General features: G+C 42.7%; 1 protein-coding gene across 1 annotated transcript in view; it reads right to left on the bottom strand.

The window, feature by feature from the left end:
- Nucleotides 1-19058: 19058 nt before the first annotated feature.
- LOC122564893 (stomatin) overlaps nucleotides 19059-23062 on the bottom strand; it is a 50463-nt gene continuing 46459 nt past the window's right edge. Inside the window, exon 7 of the mRNA XM_087998684.1 lies at nucleotides 19059-22927. Coding sequence (XP_087854810.1) covers nucleotides 22772-22927 — 156 coding nt within the window. The 3' untranslated portion in view covers nucleotides 19059-22771. The remainder of the gene's footprint in view (nucleotides 22928-23062) is intronic.

Raw genomic sequence — 23062 nt, 5'->3', positions numbered from 1 at the left:
AATATGGGGAGCAACAGATGGAAGGGTTTTGTGTTCTTGCTGCATTCCGCAGTGTTCAGTTTGTGGATGATGTTGTGAAACTGATGACATCATCCAACACAACATACGATGTGTCTATGTCAACCACCAATGAAAGTTTTCGTATAGCTATAGCTAGGTCCTTCTGAGGGAGGCCAGCTCGCATTCAGGCCCCAAACAAAGGCAACTACTTGACGTCAGATAACTGGAATCCCTGTCTCATTCCCCCAACCCACTTTAGTTCACAGTCGGAGAAGATAATTGTTGCATCAATCGCTGCAACTCTGACTCAGATAAACAAACTCTATATAGATTGCTGATGGAGCCTTGCCATTCCATATAGTTAAATGTCACTCATTAGTCAAGTTACATTTCAACCAGATTACATATCAGTCCCATTACTGTCTTTTCCCTTGTAGCTGTCTTTTCCCTTGAATCAATCAAAAGAACATCTAGGTTTATGGAGTGGCATATTCAAACACACTATGAATGGAAAATGATTACTCAGCATTTTATAATTTCTATTGAACCACTGGGCTTTTCAAAGTTGGTTAACTTTTTTTTCTTCTGTTGTCCGGTGTTATTGTAGAAACAAGGTGTGTTAAATCATACACTGTCTATCATAGTCCAGGCTAAACTTTAACTTGAAATAAATCTATCAGATAATCTTTACTAAACCTTCAGATGAATCTTAACTGTGTTTTATTAACCTTCCATTACCAACATAGACAAGTTTTCTGAAAGAATGGATGAATCAGCCACATCTGCGATTGTCTTTAGATTAATGCTGGTAGTAAATGCCTGTGATGTAATACAGGTTTACTCACTGCACGTGAAGAGTTACATAATCAATGAGCATTGTTCCATTTGTAACATTGCTGTCTTTCTCCAACTACAAAGTTTGAGAGTTAGCCATTGATTTATCAGGGTACAGTCTAAGTTTAGCTCATCGGTTTTCACTGCTGGTGGTGCATTAATTTTATCCTAATGATGGCTCAATGTTGACTCACTCAATAGGTTACACCTCTTTTCCCCCCTCCATCCCCATTCACAAACCACAACCCTACATCCCCTCTGCTTGTCCTTCATGTCACCAGTCCCCCAATCTCCCTCCATACGTGCCTTCTCCACTGCTGTCAATCTAGACACCCCCCCCCCCCCCCCCCCCAAAAAACTTTCTCCATACTACCTCCTGTTGCTCTCCCTTCAGAACCCATCCGCCTCCTGCATATGGCCTCCACAAACCACCTCTCTCCCTGTCCCTTCACACCACCTTCTATTGGTCTCTGTCCACACCCCTGTTCTCCCTCTCTAACCCTCCATTCTCCCTCTGCACACCACCTCCCTCACTCTCTCTCCACACCCTCTTCTGTTACTCTCCATCCAGAACAGCACCCTTCCCTCAGCTGCCCCTTCACAGCCCTCCCCAATTTTCTCTCAACACACACTCCTCCATTGCTCTACATAACCTGTCCCTCCTTTCCATTCTCCTCCCACACCCCCTCCCAATGCTCTCCACCCATTTTTATCCCTCTAAATCCTTCAGCCCCTCCATCCTCCCTCTGTACAGCTCTTCCCCCATTCTCTGTCCACACCAAGTGTTGCTTTCCTTCAGACTCCCTCCCCCACTCTCCCTCAGAACCCGGGTGTATGCTGCTGGCCCATTGCCCTGTCTGAGCTGCTTGCTATTGGCTACGTTTGACTTCATCCTTTACCTACCTTATTCTGACTGGTCAAGCTGACATCATCTCCTGAAGAAGGGCCTGTGCCCGAAACGTCGAATCTCCTGTTCCCTGGATGCTGCCTGACCTGCTGTGCTGTTCCAGCAATAAAGTTTCAACACTGACATCATCTCCACCAACCAAAGCCCATGATGAGGAATAGATGAATACTACAAGAGATGTTGGCAAGGGATGTTACCAGGGTGGTGCTTGGGCCTTTCTTTGGCTCAAGTTGGGATCCTCTGGGCAGTCACTGGAATTGCCTTCCTTTAAAGGACATTGAGCCAGATATGTTTTTTTTTAAATATAAACCAACACCGGCTACGTGGGCGCCATGACATCAGCATTTTAGTCCAGATTTTTCTTGAATTCAAATTTGAGAAGGTCTCCCCTGCAGGCTGATCAAGTAAGAGCCCATGGGATCCAAGGAAACATTTGGAGGCAGGGAGCAAAGGGTGATGAGAAAAGTGTTTGTGATCTACAGGGCTCAATGCTGGGTCCTTGCTCTTTATAGTGTACATTAATGATTTGTGTTTAAATGTAGGGGGAATGGTCAAGAGATTCACAGACAGCAGGAACTACTAAGTGAGGTAATAAACAAGAGGATAACTGTACTGCAGGAAGGTAGCAAAAGAGTGCTTAGCTGGACAGAGCTATAGCAAATCGGATATAGCCTGGAAAAGTATGAAGTATTACACTTGGAGAGGGCCAGCAAGGCAAGGGATGCCACTTTGACTCTGGAAGGTCCAGCAGGTCAAAGGGACCTTGGTGTGCATATCCACTGATCAAGAAGGTAGCTGGGCTAGATGATAAGGTGATTAAGAAAGCATATGGGATACTTGCTTTTATTAACTGAACATGTGATACAAGATGTTCTGAAGGTGTAGAGGTGTACTGTCCCTTTGAGAGAGAGGAAGCTAGCAAGGACTGACTGAAAGCACAGAGTATCCTGAACAATTTACAAGTGTAACATTTGGTTGAAACAAATAGCTGGAGTTGCATTGCCATGGGAACAAAAACAAATTCAAATTCAGCCAATACATTTAAATTATGCCCCAAATACCAAACTCCAATTGAATTTGAATTTAGTGTTTTGATGACATCAAAGCAATGAAATGATCTGATGTTTTAGGGTATAAAACTGGACATTTTGAACAATTATTGCAAAGAGCACAAACAAGTATGGACTGCTAGCTGAATAGCTATCTGAAAGGTACCCGTCCATAAGAAATTTGTGCAGCAGAAGATTGAAGCCGACCTAGAAAAATTACAAAGGAGAGAATAAACAAAGCTGACTGGTTTTGAAATGTGTTTTTTTATTTGTAAATCTTAATCATGGTTTTCTTTAATATCAGACCAGTATTTTAGACTGGGAGGTAAAAGATAGGTTTAAGAGAAAGGAGTTGTCAATAGTTATTAGTTTTCTCTGTTGGACTTTAAAGAATAAAATTGTTAACTTTTTTTCTTTAAATAGTGAAATCTGGGATAATTCTTTGCCTCTGGAAATTTAACAGATTATAGCACAAGGTGAGCTTCGGAGTGTTGGGTTTAGATTAGCAGAGGGGTTTACCCTGTGTCGTAACAAAGAGCAGAAAGGTTATGCTGGAACTGTACAAAATGTTGGCTAAGCCAAGAACTGAAGTACTGCATGAAGTTCTGGTTACTGCATTACAGGAAGAATGTGATTGCAGGCTGCAGAGGAGATTTACCAGGATGCTGCCTGAGCTGGAGGGTCTGAGCTCTGAGGAGAAATTGGAAAGGCTGGGATTGTTTGTTTGGTGAAGGTTGAGAAATGATCTGATGGAGAGGTATAAGACCATGAGAGGTATACTTAGGGTGGTTAGGAAAGCAAGTTTCCAATAGTAGAGCAGTCAATAAACAGGGGTGTAGATTTGAGGTAAAAGGTGGAAAGCTGAGAGAGGACATCTCTGCACCCAGGAGGGCTGGGCGTTTGGAACTCACTGCCTGACAACATGGTTGAGACTTTTTCCTAGGGTAGAGGAGTCCAGATCTAGAGGGCATAGATTTAGGGTGAGAGGAAAGATATAAAAGAGACCTAAGAGGCAACCTTTTCACTGAGGGTGGTATGTCAGAAGATGTGGTGGAGGCTAGTGCAATTGCAACATTTAAAAGGCATATGAATAGGAAGGGTTTGGAGGGATATGGGCCAGGGGCTGATAAATGGTACTAGATTGGGTTGGAATATCTGGTCAGCACGGACGAGTTGGACCGAAGGGTCTGTTTCTGTGCTGAACATCTCTCTGACTAACACTAATAACTCTTTGCACCTGCCTGGGATAGGGATGTGCACTGCAGTGAAATGGTTTCATGGATTTTCTCCTGTTTGTTGGAGAGAGATTAAGAATGCTGTTCATAATTCCCTGCCACCACAAATGCTGGAGCAGTAATCCCTGGGGTTTGCTGTCGAACTGAACATGCTGATATGTCTAAGGGTCTCTGTCACACAAACCTCCCATTGCCTACTTGTAATAAAACAGCCCAACCCAGCAACTCCCTGTCTTTTGTTCGTTGCTCACTTACAATCCTTCAATGCACGGCGAGATTGATCTGTGGAATCTACCATTCCACAGAGTGCAGTGAGTACTTTTCAGGAGGAGCAGGAAAGATTTTCAATTGGTAACGGGTGCAAGGGTTATTAGATTAGATTACATTACAGTGTGGAAACAGGTCCTTCGGCCCAACAAGTCCACATCGACCCGCCGGAGCGCAACCCACCCATACCCCTACATTTACCCCTTACCTAACACTACGGGCAATTTAGCATGGCCAATTCACCTGGACCTGCACATCTTTGGACTGTGGGAGGAAACCGGAGCACCCAGAGGAAACCCACGCAGGCACTGGGAGAACATGCAAACTCCACACAGTCAGTCGCCTGAGGTGGGAATTGAACCCGGGTCTCTGGTGCTGTGAGGCAGCAGTGCTAACCACTGTGCCACCGTGCTGCCCATGGTGAGCAGGCAGGAAAGTGGAGTTGAAGCTGAGGTAAGATTAACATTATTGTACTCAATACCAGATCACAGTTGCAGATGTGAATTGCCTACTCCAGCTCCTACTTCTGTTCTTCTACATGGAGGTGCAGACAAAGATCTGTATCTGAGTAGCGTCCTGTATATGTTCAAAATATGGCACAGGTTGAAGGAGAATATTGTAGCGTTTTTGTTGTTTCAGCCACAATGTATCCCCTCTACCCAGCATAAACAAAACTGATAATGCAACCATTATCACATTGCTACTTTTGGGATCTTGCTGTGTAAATGTGCTGCTTCACTTTTCCCTTTTGAAACAGTAATTACGCTTCATATGTACTTAGCTGACTGTAAAGTACATAAGGGCCTTAATTAGGATGTCCCAAAGACGTATCATACAAATGCAAGTTGCTTTTAAAAATTACATTTCTATATAATGCCTATTTTCAAATCACTGTCACAAGATAATTCCCATTATGGCAAAGGAAACCGCAGAACACCACCCCTGATGTGAGAAACGTTCTCCTCATTGCAAACGGCAGCAGGAAGACCTTTGCGTAACTTCAAACAAAGTTTTTTAAATTGCTGGTGAATGGAGTCAGAGATTTCCAGCCCTGAAAATTGGAAGCCGCTCCTACATTTGGGTGGTAAAGTTTGCAGAGACAAACTCGACTGCTGCTTAAGAGTTGGGCTCATTAAACAGTGACATGTAAATACCACAGCCATTGGAGTTCTGCACAGCCATCTCTTGGTAACCAGACATTTTGTTAAAACAGTGACAGAAGGTAGCCCTGTGACAAGCCTAATTTAACTAATTCACCCTTCCCCAGTGTTCAGCACATTACTTTTGGAACTGCCATATGTCACAAGTGCATTTAAAAAATACCTTTTTGCCATGAATGTATATGGGATGAGCTATAGTGTTGATATTAGTGCCATCTCTGTCTTCTGTTTAAAATGTGAAACTAGTGAATTTGTAAACATTTCCCCTGCCCCACCCACACACAACCACCACCTTCCTATTTTAAACTCAGTAATTCTGTCGATTGTTATGGATTTTAGCAATTACAAACATTTGGCTATGTTCAGATGGGTATTGAGGAATATCTTAAATTACTGTGATCTGATATATCTGTAAATATTCAGCTAATGCTGAAGTGAGTGGGTGTTCTGATTTCATCTGTTGCAATTTCATTCAGAAGACTATCCAAAATTCCCCAGATGGTTGACCTGATGGCATTGCTTTGCATGAAGAAACCTGACAAAGTTCTGAATGTGCCAGGGTGAACGGTGCCAGTTTAATTGAGCCAGCTTGGCTGATTTTCCTGGCAGCATTGGCTGGAGGTCTGGTTCCGGGCAAGTGGGTGTGGGCCTGAGCCTGATGTGGTTCGAGTGAGCCTGAAGTGTTGGTGAGGTTGGTTCCCCCTGTACCTGCACCATCAAGAGCAGCAAGTCTGTGGATTCTCGGAGAGTGGGCCAGAGCAGAGCAGACTGAGCCCTTGCAGGGAGTGCACTAAAGGTCTGTTCAACTTTAACCAATATGCCATTAGTTCCCACTTAATACTAGGAAAGATTGTAATGTTAACTTCTAACTTTATTTCTTTATTTTTCTGCTTACACTAAGAACAATGGTAAAACCTTACTTTTAACTTTGATTCTCTACTGGTTGTACCTAGATCCTTTCATAACTGAGACAGTGCCATATGTGGCAATTTTGTTCACTTTTCACTGTGCTCCTTGAGTACATCTGACAACAAAAGCTTAAAATCTTTAAAAATCTTAAAACTGAATTTTTTATCAATTGAAACAAGTTTCCATTCACCCCTCACTCAAATCAGTGGCACTTACTACATTATAGTTTGATGGGCACACCATTGATTCCTCTTCCACGCTGTCTCTAGGCTGCAAGCATCTATCATATATTTAACAAAAGGAAAAGAGGTAGAACAATCAAGTCCCTATTCCTTCTCGGTTAATGGCTGTGCATTGTGTCAGCTCGAGCTCTTTTCTGCAAGCCAGAATGCTGGGGACTCCATCTCAGACATGAACACTACAGCTTAGCACAATGCTGAGCGAATACTGTGTTTACTTTCAGATTGATCAGTCATTGAACTGAACCGCCAACCTGTCCTCTCAGTTAATGTCAAAGTTACATGGTTTAAGTTGAAGTGAAAGATAATATTACTCATTAGGGGTCAGTAAATTTAACCTGAGTGTCACCACATCTCAAGTTCTTTATTGTAATCTCAGCTAGTATAGGAATTGACTCCTTGCAGCCCCACCCCCCCACCCATGCTGTTGGTATTACACTGCATCAGCAAACCAGCTGTCTAGCCAACTGAGCTAACCAACCCCAATCCTATAAACAGTCAAGTTTGGCTGGACAATCAGTATTTCTCTCACACAACTGAAAATCAAAATAAAATAATCCAGGCGTTGGAATTCTGAAACAAACACAGAGAATGCTGGAGCAACTCAGCAGGTCAGGCAGGATCAATGGAGCAAGAAGCAGAGTTAGAATCCATACAATGTAGAAAGAGGCCATTCAGCTCATCGACTGTACACCAACCCTCCAAAGAGCTCCCAGCTCCTCCACCTTATCCCCATAACTCTGCATTGATCATGGCTAATCCACCTAGCCTGCATGCTGCAGGACAATTCAGCATGGTTAATCCACCTAACTTGCACATCTTTGGACTGTAGGAGGAAACCAGAGCACCCAGAGGGGACCCACACAGACACAGGGAGAACATACAAACTCCACATAGTGACCTAATGCTGGAATCAAGCCTGAGTCCCTGGCGCTGAGAGGTCGTAAGGTTAACCACTGAGCCAGCATGCTGCCCAAAGTCAATATTGTCAACGCTTCAAACAGCTGAACTCCTATGATGCCTTTAGAACTGTCACACCAGACTCGAAACTTTAACTCTGTTTCTTTCTCCAAGATGCTGCCAGACCTGCTGAGTTGCTCCAGAGTTCTGTGTTTGTTTCAGATTTCCAACATCCGCAGTACTTTGATTTTATACCTGAGTGTGAGAGTGAAATACTGGTTGGCCAGTCAAACGCTGCCTGTAATGAGAGAGGAATCCCTAACGTCTGATCATCCATTAACCAGGAGCAGGAATACTCTTTTGGTAATTCACTGTCTGCACTGTGTCCCACATACAGGCAGTCACTCAGACTGTGAGGCAGCTGACCTGAAATCCCTAAGGCGATTGGTTAGTTGTAGTTTTTGTTGCTGTAGCACTTATGTGTCCGATATGGCGGCTGTGACACTCACGCCAGTCAAAAAAAACCTTAAGTGAATGATTGGTTTTATTGCCACATGTATTATACAGTGAGAGAAACAGTAACATACAGTGAAACGCTTCTCCCCTGTCACCATGATCTGGCGCCATCTTTTAGAATAGAAAGATATAGATTAAAAAGAGTCCATTAGTCCTGAACCAGCTCATCACCAATGATGCCTGCACCACCATCCCTCCTCCACCTCCATGCCACCGTGTACACTGGTCCCAACCAACAGTGAAGTTGCTGCTCTTCAGGTGCCATCTTTCATCACTGGGCCCATTCTCCTCTGCTGCTTCCTGCATCAGACTCGCCCACATCAGAGCTGTATCTCTCACTGCTGGGCCCACCTCGCTGTCACTCATGCCCTTCCGCCGGCAGTGCTGGGCCCAACTAACGACCAAGTTGCTGATCCTCAGCTGCCATCTGTTGTCACTGGGCCTACCTCGTCAATGTGAAAAGTGAGTAAGGGCTGACTCGTTGCCACCACAGGGTTTGCACTTGGCCCCCTCGAGTCTGTACTGGGATTCCTTGCTGCTGCCTCTGGTTGGGGAAGTAAGTCAGTAAGTAAAATTAAAAAAACAAGAAAAGAAAAAACAGTTGGAGCAAATGAGCCCAGGTTCAGGAGCTTCATTCTGCCGCCATCTTGATGACATGACAAAAACCTGTTGGCGGTCAAAGTCTAGACCAGGGGCTCACGACATCACTCCCAACAGCTGGAGCAAAACACAAGACTCTGACACAGCTAAGACAGTACAAGAGAACAAACCAGAAACCTCACTAACCCACACGAAGTTACACATCCAGACCTGTCTCTATGTATAAACATCTAGAATCCCTATAGTGTGGAGACAGGTCCTTCAACCCAACAACTCCACATCAACCCTCTGAAGAGAAACCCACCCAGGCCCATTCCCCTACTTCTTTACACTTCCCCTTGATTAATACACCTAATATCCCTGAACACTATGGGCAATTTAGCATGGCCAATTCACCTAAGCTGCATATCTTTGGATCGTGGGAGGAAACCCACGCAGACATAGGGCAAATGTGCAAATTCCATACAGTCACCCAAGGCTGGAATTGAATCCAGGACCCAGGCACTGTGAGGCAGCAGTGCTAACCACTGAGCCACTATATCACATAAGTGGCACAATGCATCATGAGCAGCTACTATTTAGTTTTATATCCAGGCCACCCATTACTGGAGGTGATAGTGTTGTGGTCAAGTTACTGAGCTAGTAATTCAGCAGCCTCAAATGTTATTCTGGTGGTGGGACGGGGTCATATCCCGTCTTGTTGGATGGTGACATTGGAATTCACTGAACGCCTGCCATTGAAAGCTAGCCTAATGGTGACCTTGTAATCACTGTTCATGGTTTGTTCACCTCCTTCCCAGCAGGAAATCTGATGCTCCCACCTGGATCTGGCCAGACTTGGAGCAATGGACTTTTAACTGGCCCTCCAGCCAATTAGAAATGTGCAATACACAGCAGCACCCAGCAAAATAAAATGATGGTTAACGTCTCAGATTATTGTGGGTGATTCTACCACATTTCCAATTTTTAGAACATTGCAAATAAATGAGTCTTCCTGTGGTATGAAATGTTTATAATATGAAAATGTCCATTTTGTTATATCTGGCAAGTAACAATGTAAGTATGATAGTTTAAAAAATGCATATAATTGTATTGCTTTTAGCAAAATAAATGATTGTTTCCAAATGTTTCCCATTAATTAGGAACATTGGAAATCAGAGCTGGAGGAATTCATTCAGCCCCTTGAGCCTGTATCAACATTCCATGAGTTTATGATTATTTTTGTAACATGAAGCCATTTTTCCACATTATCTGCATCTTCCTTGATATCATTGATGTCTAGAACTCTATGGATTTCTGCCTAAAACATTCTCAAGACTGAGCCTCCACAGCCCTTTAGGTCAAAGAATTTCAAAGATTCACCACTCGACAAGTGAAGAAATTTCTCCTCATCTCAGTGCTGATTGGTTCCATCCTTATTCGGTGTGATATTAAACTGGCTCCACTCAAACCAGGCGAAGCATCCTTCCTACATCTACCTCACCGAGTCCATAAGAACATTATATCTCTTAATGAGATCACCGTACATTCTCGTAAACTCCAAATAATACCGACCCAGTGCCCTCAATCTCCTTTCATTTGGGCATTCCTGCTAGCCCATGGATCAAGCTGGTGAACCCTCATTTCACTCCATCTATGGTCAGTAATTATATTCCTCCTCAGTGAGCCAGGTGTGGTTACAGTACAATGGGAGTGTCCTTACTTCTGAATTATCAAGGTCTAGTATCACATCCCACTCACTCCAGAGGGGCTTTGTCATTACTGAGCAGATTGGTTAAAGATGCCTATCCCTCCTTAGGTAAACGCTGATGTTTTTGTTTTCGCAGTTGAGTGAAAGCATGTGTAGCAGTTTCTGCATTGGATATTTTACCCCATTTAAGTGATCCACAACTTAAAATTAATGTTTATAATATGAAAATGTCTATAACTTTTATCTGGTGTGAAGAAATAATGTATTTATGATAGTTTAAAACAATTAATGCATGTAAATGCATTTAGCGAAAAATATATTTATAATTTCCATTCGTTCTCCTTGCTTAGGACCATTTTTGATTTGATCTATTTATTGTAACAAAAATATTACAAGAAAAGCGTAAAGCGTTGTAGCATTGCCACTCTCTGGCACCAACTTAAAACACAGAAAAATAAACCAAAACATAGAATATAAAGGCAGAAAAATAAAGAATTAAAGTTCATCTTTACAGTCCTTCCTGCTAAGTGCTCAGTTTTGGGCTGGAGTGGCTAGCCAAGAGTCCCCTCACCTTCTTCCAGAACATGTCACCAGTCTGCATCTTGCCTCCACCAGCGCTGCAGCCACCGTGACTCCTCGCTGAAGCTCCCCAATGCAGCCACCACCGATGTCTCTGGGTCCCACACTGGCCCAAACCTGACTCCGCCATCAATGCCAAGAGTCTCACCAAGGCAGCCACTGCCAATGCCGTCGCCATGATCAAATTCTTCACAAGTGGTAAGTAAAAAGAAGAAAAAAAGAGAAAAGAGAAAAGAAAATCCGACCAGCCCCACTCTGCTGCCAATTGGATAGGCTGTGTGAGATAGGAGCAGAAATAGACCATTCAGCCTGCACCACCTTTGGTCTGGAATTTCTTTTTCCTTATTCTTGTTATGGATGTGGGCTTCACTGGTGAGGCAGCCATTTGGTTTCATCTCCAAGTACCCTTGAACTGATTTGTTCTCTGGGTCTTTGGGAGGGCAGTTAATAATCAACCTCAGGGTATCGGTCAGACTAAGTAAGGACAAATTTCCTTTACTGGATTTTTTTTTAAATGGCAATTGACAATGGTCATATGTTGTCATTAGACTATCTTTTAATAGCAGGTTTCATTTAAAAAAAAATCACCATCTGCCACAATGGGATTCGAGCCCTTGCCACCAGAACATTCTGCTGAGCCTCAGGATTACTAGTCTAGTGACATTACCACTGTGCCACCACCTCTCTACCAATGAAATAAAGATGATCCAATAATGATTGGCTCCTTGAACAAAGAGGGTATGGGAGACACAATAACCTACAGTGAGTCCCTGTCTTACAGGATAAGATTGCTGTGCCTTGCCATCCATTCCTGGAGGTTTCATCTGACACCTGTCCCACCCTCCAGTCACTAGTTGTCCAACACATCCATCATTTTGACAAACCTCTTCCCTACGCAAATCGGAAAGCAATATTACTCCATACCCAGAAGAAAGTGAGGATTGCAGATGCTGGAGATCAGAGTTGAAGAGTGTGGTGCTGGAAAAGCACGTTTTGAGCATTCCTGATGAAGGGCTTATGCCCGAAACATCGATTCTCCTGCTCCTCGGATGCTGCCTGACCGGCTGTGCTTTTCCAGCACCACACTCGCACTCCTCACCCAATTAAACAACACCAGACAGCGGCCAAAGAGCTGCTCCATCCATTATTTTTAATGTTCTTACATCTGGCAAAGAGCAATGTGAAAGAAAATGACAAAATAAATCTTTCTGTGGTAGTATTTTTCCATGGGATTGCACACAGCAGTGTTTGAGTCTCAATTCCTGGAGTCTCCAGACCATTCCAAGAAGATTTGGCAACCTTTGAATATGGGATTCTGCAGTTTGAGCCAGAGATTGCATTACCCACATGGAAAGTTCATTATCCCAACCAGACCACTGGGGAAGCGATGCGACAACAGCTACTTAATTAGGGAGAGAAGTCAGGAAAGTTGGGAGGTCAACGAGTTGAAATTCCTCTCTGAGTACATTGGTGCACAGAGTTATTTTTAACCAGCGTACAAACACTGCTGAAATACTGGACACATGAACTTGATGTGAATATATTAAATGATGCACTAAAAATAGGGAAAGGAATTCAAAACTCCAAGTTGCGCCAGGCCGTTCAGCATTCAAACCTCTGTCCACTTCCAAAAATATGTTGTGGGATCTTTCAGGTCACTCCTGACCAGGCAACAAATGAAGGAAATGATCAAGAAAACAACACAAACATGGAGGCCAGCATAACACATTGTCAGATTAAGCTCAAGCCATCTCATTACAGCCACAGGAAGTTAAGCAAAGTAGATCAATGCCAGAGATTTGTCTTGGCTGGCTTCCAGCTCAATTATCAAACTTAGATTCTGTCAGAGCCAAGAGGGAGGAACACACGGTTAAAATGAGAGTTTTTCAGCATTGAGTGCACTGTGTGTTGCTTTTTCTGCTCTGAGAGGGGGACAGGGAGCTCTGAAACCTGTAGACAGAAAGGCCACCTGCAGATTAAATGTGTTAAAAAAAAAAGCCCATGGTTTCGTGCAATCCAGCTACTGGCAAGCAGCAAGACTAATGAAGAGGAAGCAGGCCTGCAATCTAAAACATAATCACCGTCTTGTCGTCCCATGCTGAGTCATATTCAAACACCATACTGCATGCAAAATCAGATTGGGAGAAAGAAATACTCATATAAAGAGGCTCAATAATAGGACTGGCTTAGTTTATAGCTAGACTGTTGTGTGCCAGGTATGAGTTACAATGCAATGCCTGCGGTTAACATAATTAGAATGCAGGTACCATAGGATTTCTGATGAACAGCAAAATGAAGTGGTAGAATGCAGAACATTGCATTGTAACTCATACCTGGCACACAACATTGATCGAACCAAGTTAACAATGAGCATATGTTTAGGGTTGAAGGTGAGAGGGGCAACTTTGTCCACACAGAGGATGGTGCACATATGAAATGAGCCAGCCGCCAGAGGAAGTGGTAGAGGCGAGTACAATTACAACATTTAAAAGATATTTGGACAGGTGGGTGGATAAGAAAGGTTTACAGGGATACGGGCCAAACACAGGCAAATGGAACTCGTTCAGTTTAGAAAACCTGGACGAGTTGGGCCAAGTGGTCTGTTTCAGTGCTGTAGGATATGACTCTACAACACCCACTATCATCAGAAGAGGCTCCATATTTATTGTAATCTCTTGTTTAAAATAAGTAGTGCCAATGATGTTTCTAATAAGATGAACATTAAAGCAGGATGTGCAGATAGATGGGTAATCTCCACCATCTACCAGTTCTCCTGCAGGTCACACACCATCCTGCCTTGGAATTATATCACTCTTCCTTCACTGTTACTGGGTTAAGATCCTGGAACTCCCTCTCTAACTGAATTGTGAGTACCCCTACATCCCTTGGACTATGGTGGTTCAAGAAGCCCGATCACCGCCTCCTTCTCCAGAGCCATCAAGGCTGGGCAATAAACATTAGCCATATCCAATGATACCCACAACCCATGATTGAGAAACGTTCTCTGCTATACCATTCCAACTTTCTTCAGATTGAGAAATATTGCAATCAAAACGGTCAAATGGAGTCGCTCAGAAGGATCACTCCAGTCTGAATTAACTTATCATCATGGCACGTCAGCATCAATTTGAGGAGCACACTCCTGGTATTTTCTAAAATACCAAATTAATTTCTGAACACTCAGGAGAAACAATTTGTACTGTAAAAATGGCTAGAATGTGGAACCTGACAGTACATAAACAAAGAGGACTTGAGGCATGGTAGGTGAAGTTGCCATAGTCTTCCCAGACCATATTGCTGCTCTGTCAATACAGACAGTGTCTGTCAATACAGACAGCGGTGGTTTAACCTGAGGGACACTATGCATCAAGTGAGGGGAGAAGTAGAAAAGCTGAGTCCTTCATGGTAAGCTCAGCTAGTGGGGACATTGTGAAGATCACGGGCTGTAATGTTTAAACCTCACACTATGTCAATCATCAGATCAGCATAAAACCAACACTAATTCTGGGCCCTCTTTAGGGGCGCCATTGTCTTATGTTTTTCTTTACTCATGGGTTAGCTAATCCAAAACTCACAGGATGCAGAAGATAAACACACACAAAGCTTTAATAGCAGGAAACCCAACCAAGCTTTTAATTTTCAAACATCCTCGTTTCCAGAAATGTGAGGTCAACATGCCGAGAAAAATATCAAAACGGTGGAAACCTATCTGCCATGGTGTCTCCAGCAAAGTGCTGCAAAATGTGGTCTGAGTAACTTGTGATGCTCTAATCCAATACTGACTCAAACATTGAGTACTAGTTGACAATTCACTTGAAGTAATAAATTAAACAGGCATGACAGCTCCATCAGTAAAAGAATTAGTCAAAATGGGAGGAAAAGATACAAACTCATTGAACGGTGACTGAGAGATCACAATAGCCCTTGTTTAGCTTGGTCTGTCACACAGAATTCAAGGTGACATGTCAATCACCGGAAGCACATTGCAACTCATCTCTGACTATAATCATTTCGGTAGTCATAATTTGGAGATGCCGGTGTTGGATTGGGGTGTACAAAGTTAAAAATCCAGGTTACAGATGAAGGAGCAGCACTCCGAAAGCTCGTGCTTCCAAATAAACCTGTTGGGGTATAACCTGGTGTTGTGTGATTTTAAACTTTATAATAACTTCAACCGAGCTCAGACTGTTTTGATCGCATATGGTTACAGATTCTCTTTGGAGGTAGTTCTTCTTTCAGAGGGTTGTGAATCTGTGGAATTTTTTACTGTAGAAGGCTGTCAAGGCGGAGTGGTAAGGTATATTCAAGGCTGAGATAGATGGGTTTTTAATCAGCAAGGAAAGCAAGGCTTATGGGGAAAAGACAACTGAATGGAGTTGAGGATTATCAGATCAGCCATGATCTCATCGGACAGTGCAGCAGGCTAGAGGGGCTCAATGGCCCATTTCTGCCCATATTTCTTATAGTCTTATTGTCTTACAAGGTCCTTTAGCTCAGATGGTTTCCTTGCTTCCTTTCCCTAAGGTACCTCATCATTTTGACACCAAATATCAGCCTTGATACCTTTTGCAGTTCTGCTTGCCCCCAAAAGGGTCCTGTGTGACTAGAAGTATCACATATAGTAGTGACTGACATGGATCCACAGCCACTTCTCAATGTAGCTTAACCTGTCACCTTACATACTGCTTGGGGCAAAGTAGCAGATGTAGGCAGGCATCAGGGAGAGTTGACTTCTAAATGGAAATGGTACTTGAAAGTGCTTACTCCTGACTGTAGAGAGGCGAAAAGGAGATATTTCTTACTGCTGCAGTTACAATCCCAGCTGTTGGTGCAACTGGACAAGTCAGATCCCAGAATGGAATCTGAAATGATTGCCTTTTTGTTGTTATTTAATGTAATTGTTGGTCAGAATCACTCCGGTTCAAGACAGAATGGCTCAACCTGTGGGTGCAGATGAATGCTCCAGCTCCATCTTTAACTACACACCCACTTGCATGGTTGCAACAAGGTTAATTTCGAAAGGCTTACTTCTCGTGGATTCTTTTCTCCCAGATCCAAATTAAATTATGTTTTAAAAGGAACCAATTTAACCAGGTTTTCTTGAATTAACAAAACTAATGAGAACATTCATTCATACATGAGAATGAATACTAAAACAACACGAAGATAATGAGGAGAGCCAAAGAGATAAAAGTTGGCAGTGCAGCGTGATTTTCTGAAACAGCTCATTACAGGTTCAATAATGGCAAAAAACTGTAGGATACAGCTGGAAATCATTCAGCATTTGCAGCATTTTGCTTTTATTCAAGACCGTAATTCACTGCCACACCTCTACCTAGTGTACTCAACTTGAATAAGTTCTGCTCTTCTCCCGACAGGATTTTTGCTTTCATCTTATGGCTCGTTCGCCCTCATTGTGCTTTCTATCTCCTGCATAGTGTTGGATACAATATCACACCCCCCGTCCCAAACTCCACATGCAAAGGACTGACCTCTGCCATTTCCGCCCCCTCTAATTGGATCCACCACCTTCCCCTGCCAGCATTCCACAGGGAGCATTCCCTCCATGGTCCCCTCTTCCATCACTTCTCCACCACATCTTCCCATGCAATCTCAGAAGGTAAAACACTTGCCCATTTACTTCCTCCCTCCTCACTGTCCAAGGCCCCAAGCACACCTTCCAGCATTTCACTTGTACTTCTTTCAATCCAGTCGACTGTATTCGTTGCTCACAATGTAGTCTGGGTTATATAGCGTGGAAACAGATGCTTCAGACTAGCCAGTCCATGTCAACCATGACTAGTCCCATCTGCCTGCGCTTGGCCCATATTTCTCCAAGTATTTCCTATTCATGTCGAGTGTGGGGTGCTGGAAAAGCACAGCAGGTCAAGCAGCATCCGAGGAGCAGGAATGAAGGGCTCTTGCTTCTCGGATGCTGCCTAATCTATGCTTTTCCAGTACCACACTCTCAACTCTGATCTCCATCATCTGCAGTCCTTCATCCTAGTTGATTTATTTCCTATTCATGTACTTATCCAAGTGCCTTATAAAGGTTATAACTGTACCCGCATCCACAACTTCCTCTTGAAGTTCGTTCCATACACGAACCACCCTGTGTAAAACAAGTTGCCTCTCATATCCTTTTTAAATCCTTTTCCTCTCACCTTAAAAATATGGCTCCTAGTCTTGAGCACCCCCACCCTAGGGAAAAGACACCTGCCATTCACCTAATCTGTGCCCCTCACGATTTAAAAAACCTCGATGAGAGCACCCCTGAACCTTCTATCTCCAGTGAGAAAAGGTCCCAGCCTATCCAACCTCTCCCTATAACTCAAACCCTCCATTCCTGACAACATACTGGTAAATCTCTTCTGAATCCTATTCAGCTTAATAAGATGCTTCCCATAACTGAGCAACCAGAACTGCACAGTACTCCAGAAACCTTAACATTGGTGAGACCAAACACAGACTGACTGCTTTGTGGAACACCTCTGTACTGTGTGTAGGCATTATCCCAACCTTCCTATTGCTTGTCATTGCAATAAACCACCTTTCTCTCTGGGTAACATTTTATCCTGGGCTTGCTGAAGTGTTCCAACGAAAGCTCAATACCTCATTTTCCGCTTAGACACTTTAGTCTCAAAGACTGACTGAACATTGAATCCAGGAACTTGAGAAACTAAAATAAAACAATGAACTGTGGATGCTGGATACCTGAAACAGAAATTGCTGGAGAAACTCAGCATGTCTGGCAGCATCCAGGGTTACAAGACTGGAGATATTAACTCTGACTTTGTCTTTACAGATATTGAGTTTCTCCTGCATGCCCTGTAGAGGTCACATTTTCAAGCTCTACTTCAAGTTTTGAGTACATACGTTAGGCTGACATATATATGAAAGGTGGTAAGAAGAAGCCTTATAGGTGAGTGAGCCTGACCTCGGTGGTGGGCAAGTTGTTGGAGAGAATCCGGAGGGACAGGATGTACATGTTTTGGGAAAGGCAAGGACTGATTAGGGATAGTCAACATGGTTTTGTGTGTGGGAATTCATGTCTGACCAACTTGATTGAGTTTTTTGAAGAAGTAACAAAGAGAATTGATGAGGGCAGAGTGGTCAATGTGATCTATATGGACTTCAGTAAGGTGTTCGACAAGATTCCCCACGGGAGACTGGTTAGCAAGGTTATATCTCATGGAATACAGGGAGAACTAGCCATTTGGATATAGAACTGGCTCAAAGAAAGAAGACAGAGGGTGGTGGTGGTGGAGGGCTGTTTCAGACTGGAGGCCTGTGACCAGTGGAGTGCCACAAGGATTGGTGCTGGGTTCACTACTTTTCATCATTTTATACAAATGATTTGGATGTAAACATAAGAGGTATAGTAAGTTTGCAGATGACACCAAAGATTACCTCTGACTACAAATGGGCCAATGGGCTGAGAGGGTGGTACGTGTATGGAATGAGCTGCCAGAGGAAGTGGAGGAGTCTGGTACAATTGCAACATTTAAAAGGCATCAGGATGGGTATATGAATAGGAAGGGTTTGGAGGGATATGGGCCGGGTGCTGGCCAGTGGGACTAGATTGGATTGGGCTATCTGGTCAGCATGGACAAGTTGGACTGAAGGATCTGTTTCCATGCTGTATGTCTCTATGACTTTATATCAATGCAGTGCGGAGGGACCACTACAATGCCAGGTGTGCTAGAGTTTAGATGTGTATTAAACAGAACCTCTTTTAACCCTTTTAAGGTAATGCACCCATAAGCATAAAAATGCCATAGTACTATAAGAAAGAAATGCAGGGGAATTTTCCTGATTGCTCAATTTCATACAAACAATACCTGTACAGTTATGTCACTGCTTTTTACAGAATGTTGCTGCATACATATTGGTCACAATGTTTCCCTCAAACAGTGACTGCCCTTCAGAAATATGACTGGCAGAAATGTCACAATGACTGCCATACAAATGCAAAGTTGTTTGTCCTGGTGTCACATTCCTCTCCCCCCCCAAATAAAACAGCACAAGCAGCTTGTTGAAAAGTACTGTATTGTACCGCGATTGTGACTGGGTGCAGCAACTATGTGATGGTTGCAGGCCTGTGTGCATTCCACATTGAGCATCGAAGACACACAGAAAGTGAAGAACAAAGTTACAAATAAGGAAAGCAGACTTGATTTAATAACATTTATTAAATGCATTGCAAGCTTAATTATAAAAGTACACTACACCAGTTATTGAACGTGCTTTCCAAAACATATAAATGATAAAATAAAAGCAGATTAATTTCTGGAAGGTCAGCAGTTGGTTATTACATATTGCATACATTCTAAATTGTTACATTCCCAAACTTCAGCAGGAAAATTATACTGTATACTTCAATGAGTTGTAAGGCCTCCAAAACCCTGCCTTGGTCAATGATACCTGGGAAAAGTCTATGCTGATCCAGCTGTCTTGGTTTCTTGAAAAGTGAGCTATGTCTTGTTGTCATGCCCAATTCGCACTCAGGCCCAATTTCCAACCAGCTAAAGATTTTACATTTAAAAGACACAAATGAATTGGCAATTTTAAGTGACTGAAGAAAAACTTCATCTGCAGGGATGGGCTGTTTCCGACTCAACAAGTGAACCACAAACAGTAACAAGGCAACTATGTACAAACAATTTTCAGAAATTTTGTTCAGTGAAGTTTTGTTTTTGTACATTTCCATGGTGAAGAATAAGCCAATTCTCTTTGCCAATATTATGTAGAGTATGGTCAGATACAGTTCAAAGCTCCCTTCGCTCTGCTTCAATGACATGGCCCAATTTCCATTTCAAAGCAGCATTTCCACAATACCAGCGTAACTTAGTCCACATGGAAGATAAGTGGGCAACGGAGACAGTGAAGCAGAGACTGCATTTAGAGCAAAATGATCCAAATCATGTTACATGCAGCCAGTTACTTTGATTACTTTGGTCATAGCCAGCACTCTCAAGTTCAAAGCGACAGTGCACTATGTACAATGCTGCATCCTGTACCAATACTTATTTCCCTCCATGCCAATACATTTACTGCCTGTTGACATACACATGATCACATACCATGGCTGAATGAGCTTCAGCAGAGGAGAGTTAAACAAGTGCAGATTGGACCTATTTCAGACCATTAGCACAAAAAATGGTTAGGATTGGAGTTGACACACAGTTGATTGGATTTGATGTGATTTGACAATTTCCCCTGATGAAATGTGCACACTAAAACATCACTGTTACATACCAAACTGATGAGTTTATTTTCCTATCCTATTGTTCATGTCCACGTTTCCTCACTCTCGGTATTTAGGACGGCAATGATTTTGCAACTGCTCTAGGTACGGGCATGTTCATTTAGATTAGATTAGATTAGATTACTTAGTGTGGAAACAGGCCCTTCGGGTCCACACCGACCTGCCGAAGCGCAACCCACCTAGACCCATTCCCCTACACTTACCCCTTCACCTAACACTATGGGCAATTTAGCATGGCCAATTCACCTAACCTGCACATTTTTTTTGGATTGTGGGAGGAAACCGGAGCACCCGGAGGAAACCCACGCAGACACGGGGAGAATGTGCAAACTCCACACAGTCAGTTGCCTGAGGCGGGAACTGAACCCAGGTCTCTGGCACTGTAAGGCAGCAGTGCTAACCACTGTACAACCGTGCCGCCCACTGCAGGTTACTTTAAGCAGTAAGTTTTTAAATAATGATTGTGTTTTTGGTGCAATGATATAATAAGCCTCTCAGTGAAACTTTGTTTACTGTCAGTGAACAGCAAATGATTAAAACCACAAAGTTTCTACAGCAACATTTCATACTATAATTAACAAACAGTTCAAACAGATTTAATTTCTCGAATGAAACTATTAAAGGAGTTTCTTAAAAGAAGCAATTCTCCCTTTTCAGTCAGGTCACTGTCTAAACTTTTAAACTTTCCAAGTTTGACCAAGAACCCAAATAGCTCTATTGTACCAACGACACCTCCACCACACCCCACCCCATCCCATCCCATCCCCTCACAACTGGGCTTGGTTGTTTGGTTGTTATTCTGGTGTTTGCTGAGCACTGGGCAATGCATTTCCCCAGGTACACAGACAGCACTTGCAATCATGGTAGTGATGGCAAAGCTGTCTGATGGAGTCTGCTTTGAACTCTGCAGTGTTTATGTTGCTACAGCTTGCCCAGAATTCGGTCAATCCCCATCAACTCAGGGCAGGCATTATTCTGCTCCATGCACAGGCCCATAGGTAGACACCAGCGACACACTGGGACTTGTTTTGCAATGCAAGAAGACCAGCAGCATTGCCCCTACAAAACGCACAGGCAGAATGGTGATGTATGTATCCCTTGGAGTGACATTTCTTTCAAATTTCTTTCTGCACAAAAATCCACAACGTGATGAATTCAGCAACAAAATTTAGATTCTGATACAAAATATCTGACAGGAATTTTTAACATATGTGATGTTTACTTTCTCATTACAACCAAACTAATAAATAGGTTTCTTGAGCAATGATTTAAACATATGTGACTTACTCATCAAGTTCAGTTTATTGTATCTTGTGTAGATGGCCGGGGACATGTAAAGGGTTACTTTCCTTGCAGAAAGAGTCAGGAATATATAGCCGCAATTTGAAAAGAAGACAATTCCACTTTTTAAACAGACTTAGATTGGTGGAGAGGGGTGGTCATAGTGTGGAATGAAACCAATTTTTTTTACAATGGAGGGTGTCTCATTTGGCCTGAGCTAGTAACTGCCCAGTCTAAATCATCAATGAAGAGGCACACAACTGTACTTGATAACTGAGCAAGTGGTCATCCACCAGAATTGAGTTTTGTCAGAAAATTTAAACGGATAATCTATTATGCATTCATATCGTGAGTGGGTAGGAGGACCATGATGTGAGATATAGATCATTTTCCACTCTACAATTCATTTTTTTCTAAGAAAGACTGGAAATACTTAACATTGAAGGCTACAAACATACCTGCCCTCAGGACTGCAACAGGGTTGTAAATTTGTGTAGTTTACTTTTAGGATCCTTGGTGCTCCTGATGGTTTAAATTTAACCAGACCTTTGACATATTGGTACAGGTACAATAATGGCCACATAATTTTAACACCTCCAAGTTCAAAACAAGTATGTTCTATAGAATATACATAAATTAAAATGGATTAATACAAAATGATATGTGATACAAGTCTTCTAATGATAAATGTTGCAAAATTGAAGGCTTTTTAAAATGAACAGGAGTACAGGTAGGGGTGAGAAATACCAAATGTAAAAAAAAACAATAACATAATTAAATTCTTAGTCAAAGCAGCAGTCCTCACGAGGATTCTTAACTGCAGAGCTATTGGTTCGATTTAAGTTGGTGTAGGTTTTGCTAGGATTGTGGTAGCATTTAGAGATGAAGATTTGACAAAGGCTTCTCTACGTCACTGAGCTACATGAAGCCAGTAAATGCACAGAGAACATTATTGGCTTCACCGATGAAATTCTAGCAAGCCGTTCTGTTTGGCTAAAAAAAACATTCAGGCCGACACTACAATGACAGAACTGCGCAAAACACAGTTTGTTCCAGGACTAGTGCATGCATGTCATGAATTTGCCCATCATGGTGTACATGCTATTGTGAATCATTGCTTTAACAAATACAATCAAATTGTTCAGACGTTGAAGCGTTGACATATAGTGAAATATTAGTTGATGGAGCTTCTTTGTAGATCTAGCTGTTAACCCATCGCTAATGTAAACCTTGCTTACTGTTATTACAATGTGGAAAAAAAAAGTTATTCTAACCAAAATTGTCTATCATTGGAAAACATACGTAGAAACTGTGGTCAAGATTGGTGTTCAGTAACATCACTTCTTAGCCCCCATTATATTTTGAACCAGGTCCATTGGCAGAGGAAATACAATGGTGGAGTTCTTCTCTGCAGCGATAGTAGTGAGGGTCTGCAGGTAGCGTAGCTGCAGAGCCGCTGGAGATTCCGAGATCACATCAGCAATAGAAAGCTTCTTTCAACCGTGCTGTGGATGCATTCATTTTCCCCTTCGGACCGCCTGCAATCACCTGACTCAAGACACAAAAAGGGGTCACAGTGTATCCGAGAAAAGACTCTTAGTACGACCGAAGAGGATTCCACGGCTAGG

This window comes from Chiloscyllium plagiosum, unplaced genomic scaffold (assembly GCF_037043375.1).
Source record: "Chiloscyllium plagiosum isolate Xiang-an unplaced genomic scaffold, Cpla_swu_hap1 HiC_scaffold_21, whole genome shotgun sequence".
Classification (NCBI taxonomy): Eukaryota; Metazoa; Chordata; class Chondrichthyes; order Orectolobiformes; family Hemiscylliidae; genus Chiloscyllium; species Chiloscyllium plagiosum.
Note: the sequence above shows the minus strand (reverse complement) of the source record. Positions and strands in the feature narration are given on the sequence as shown.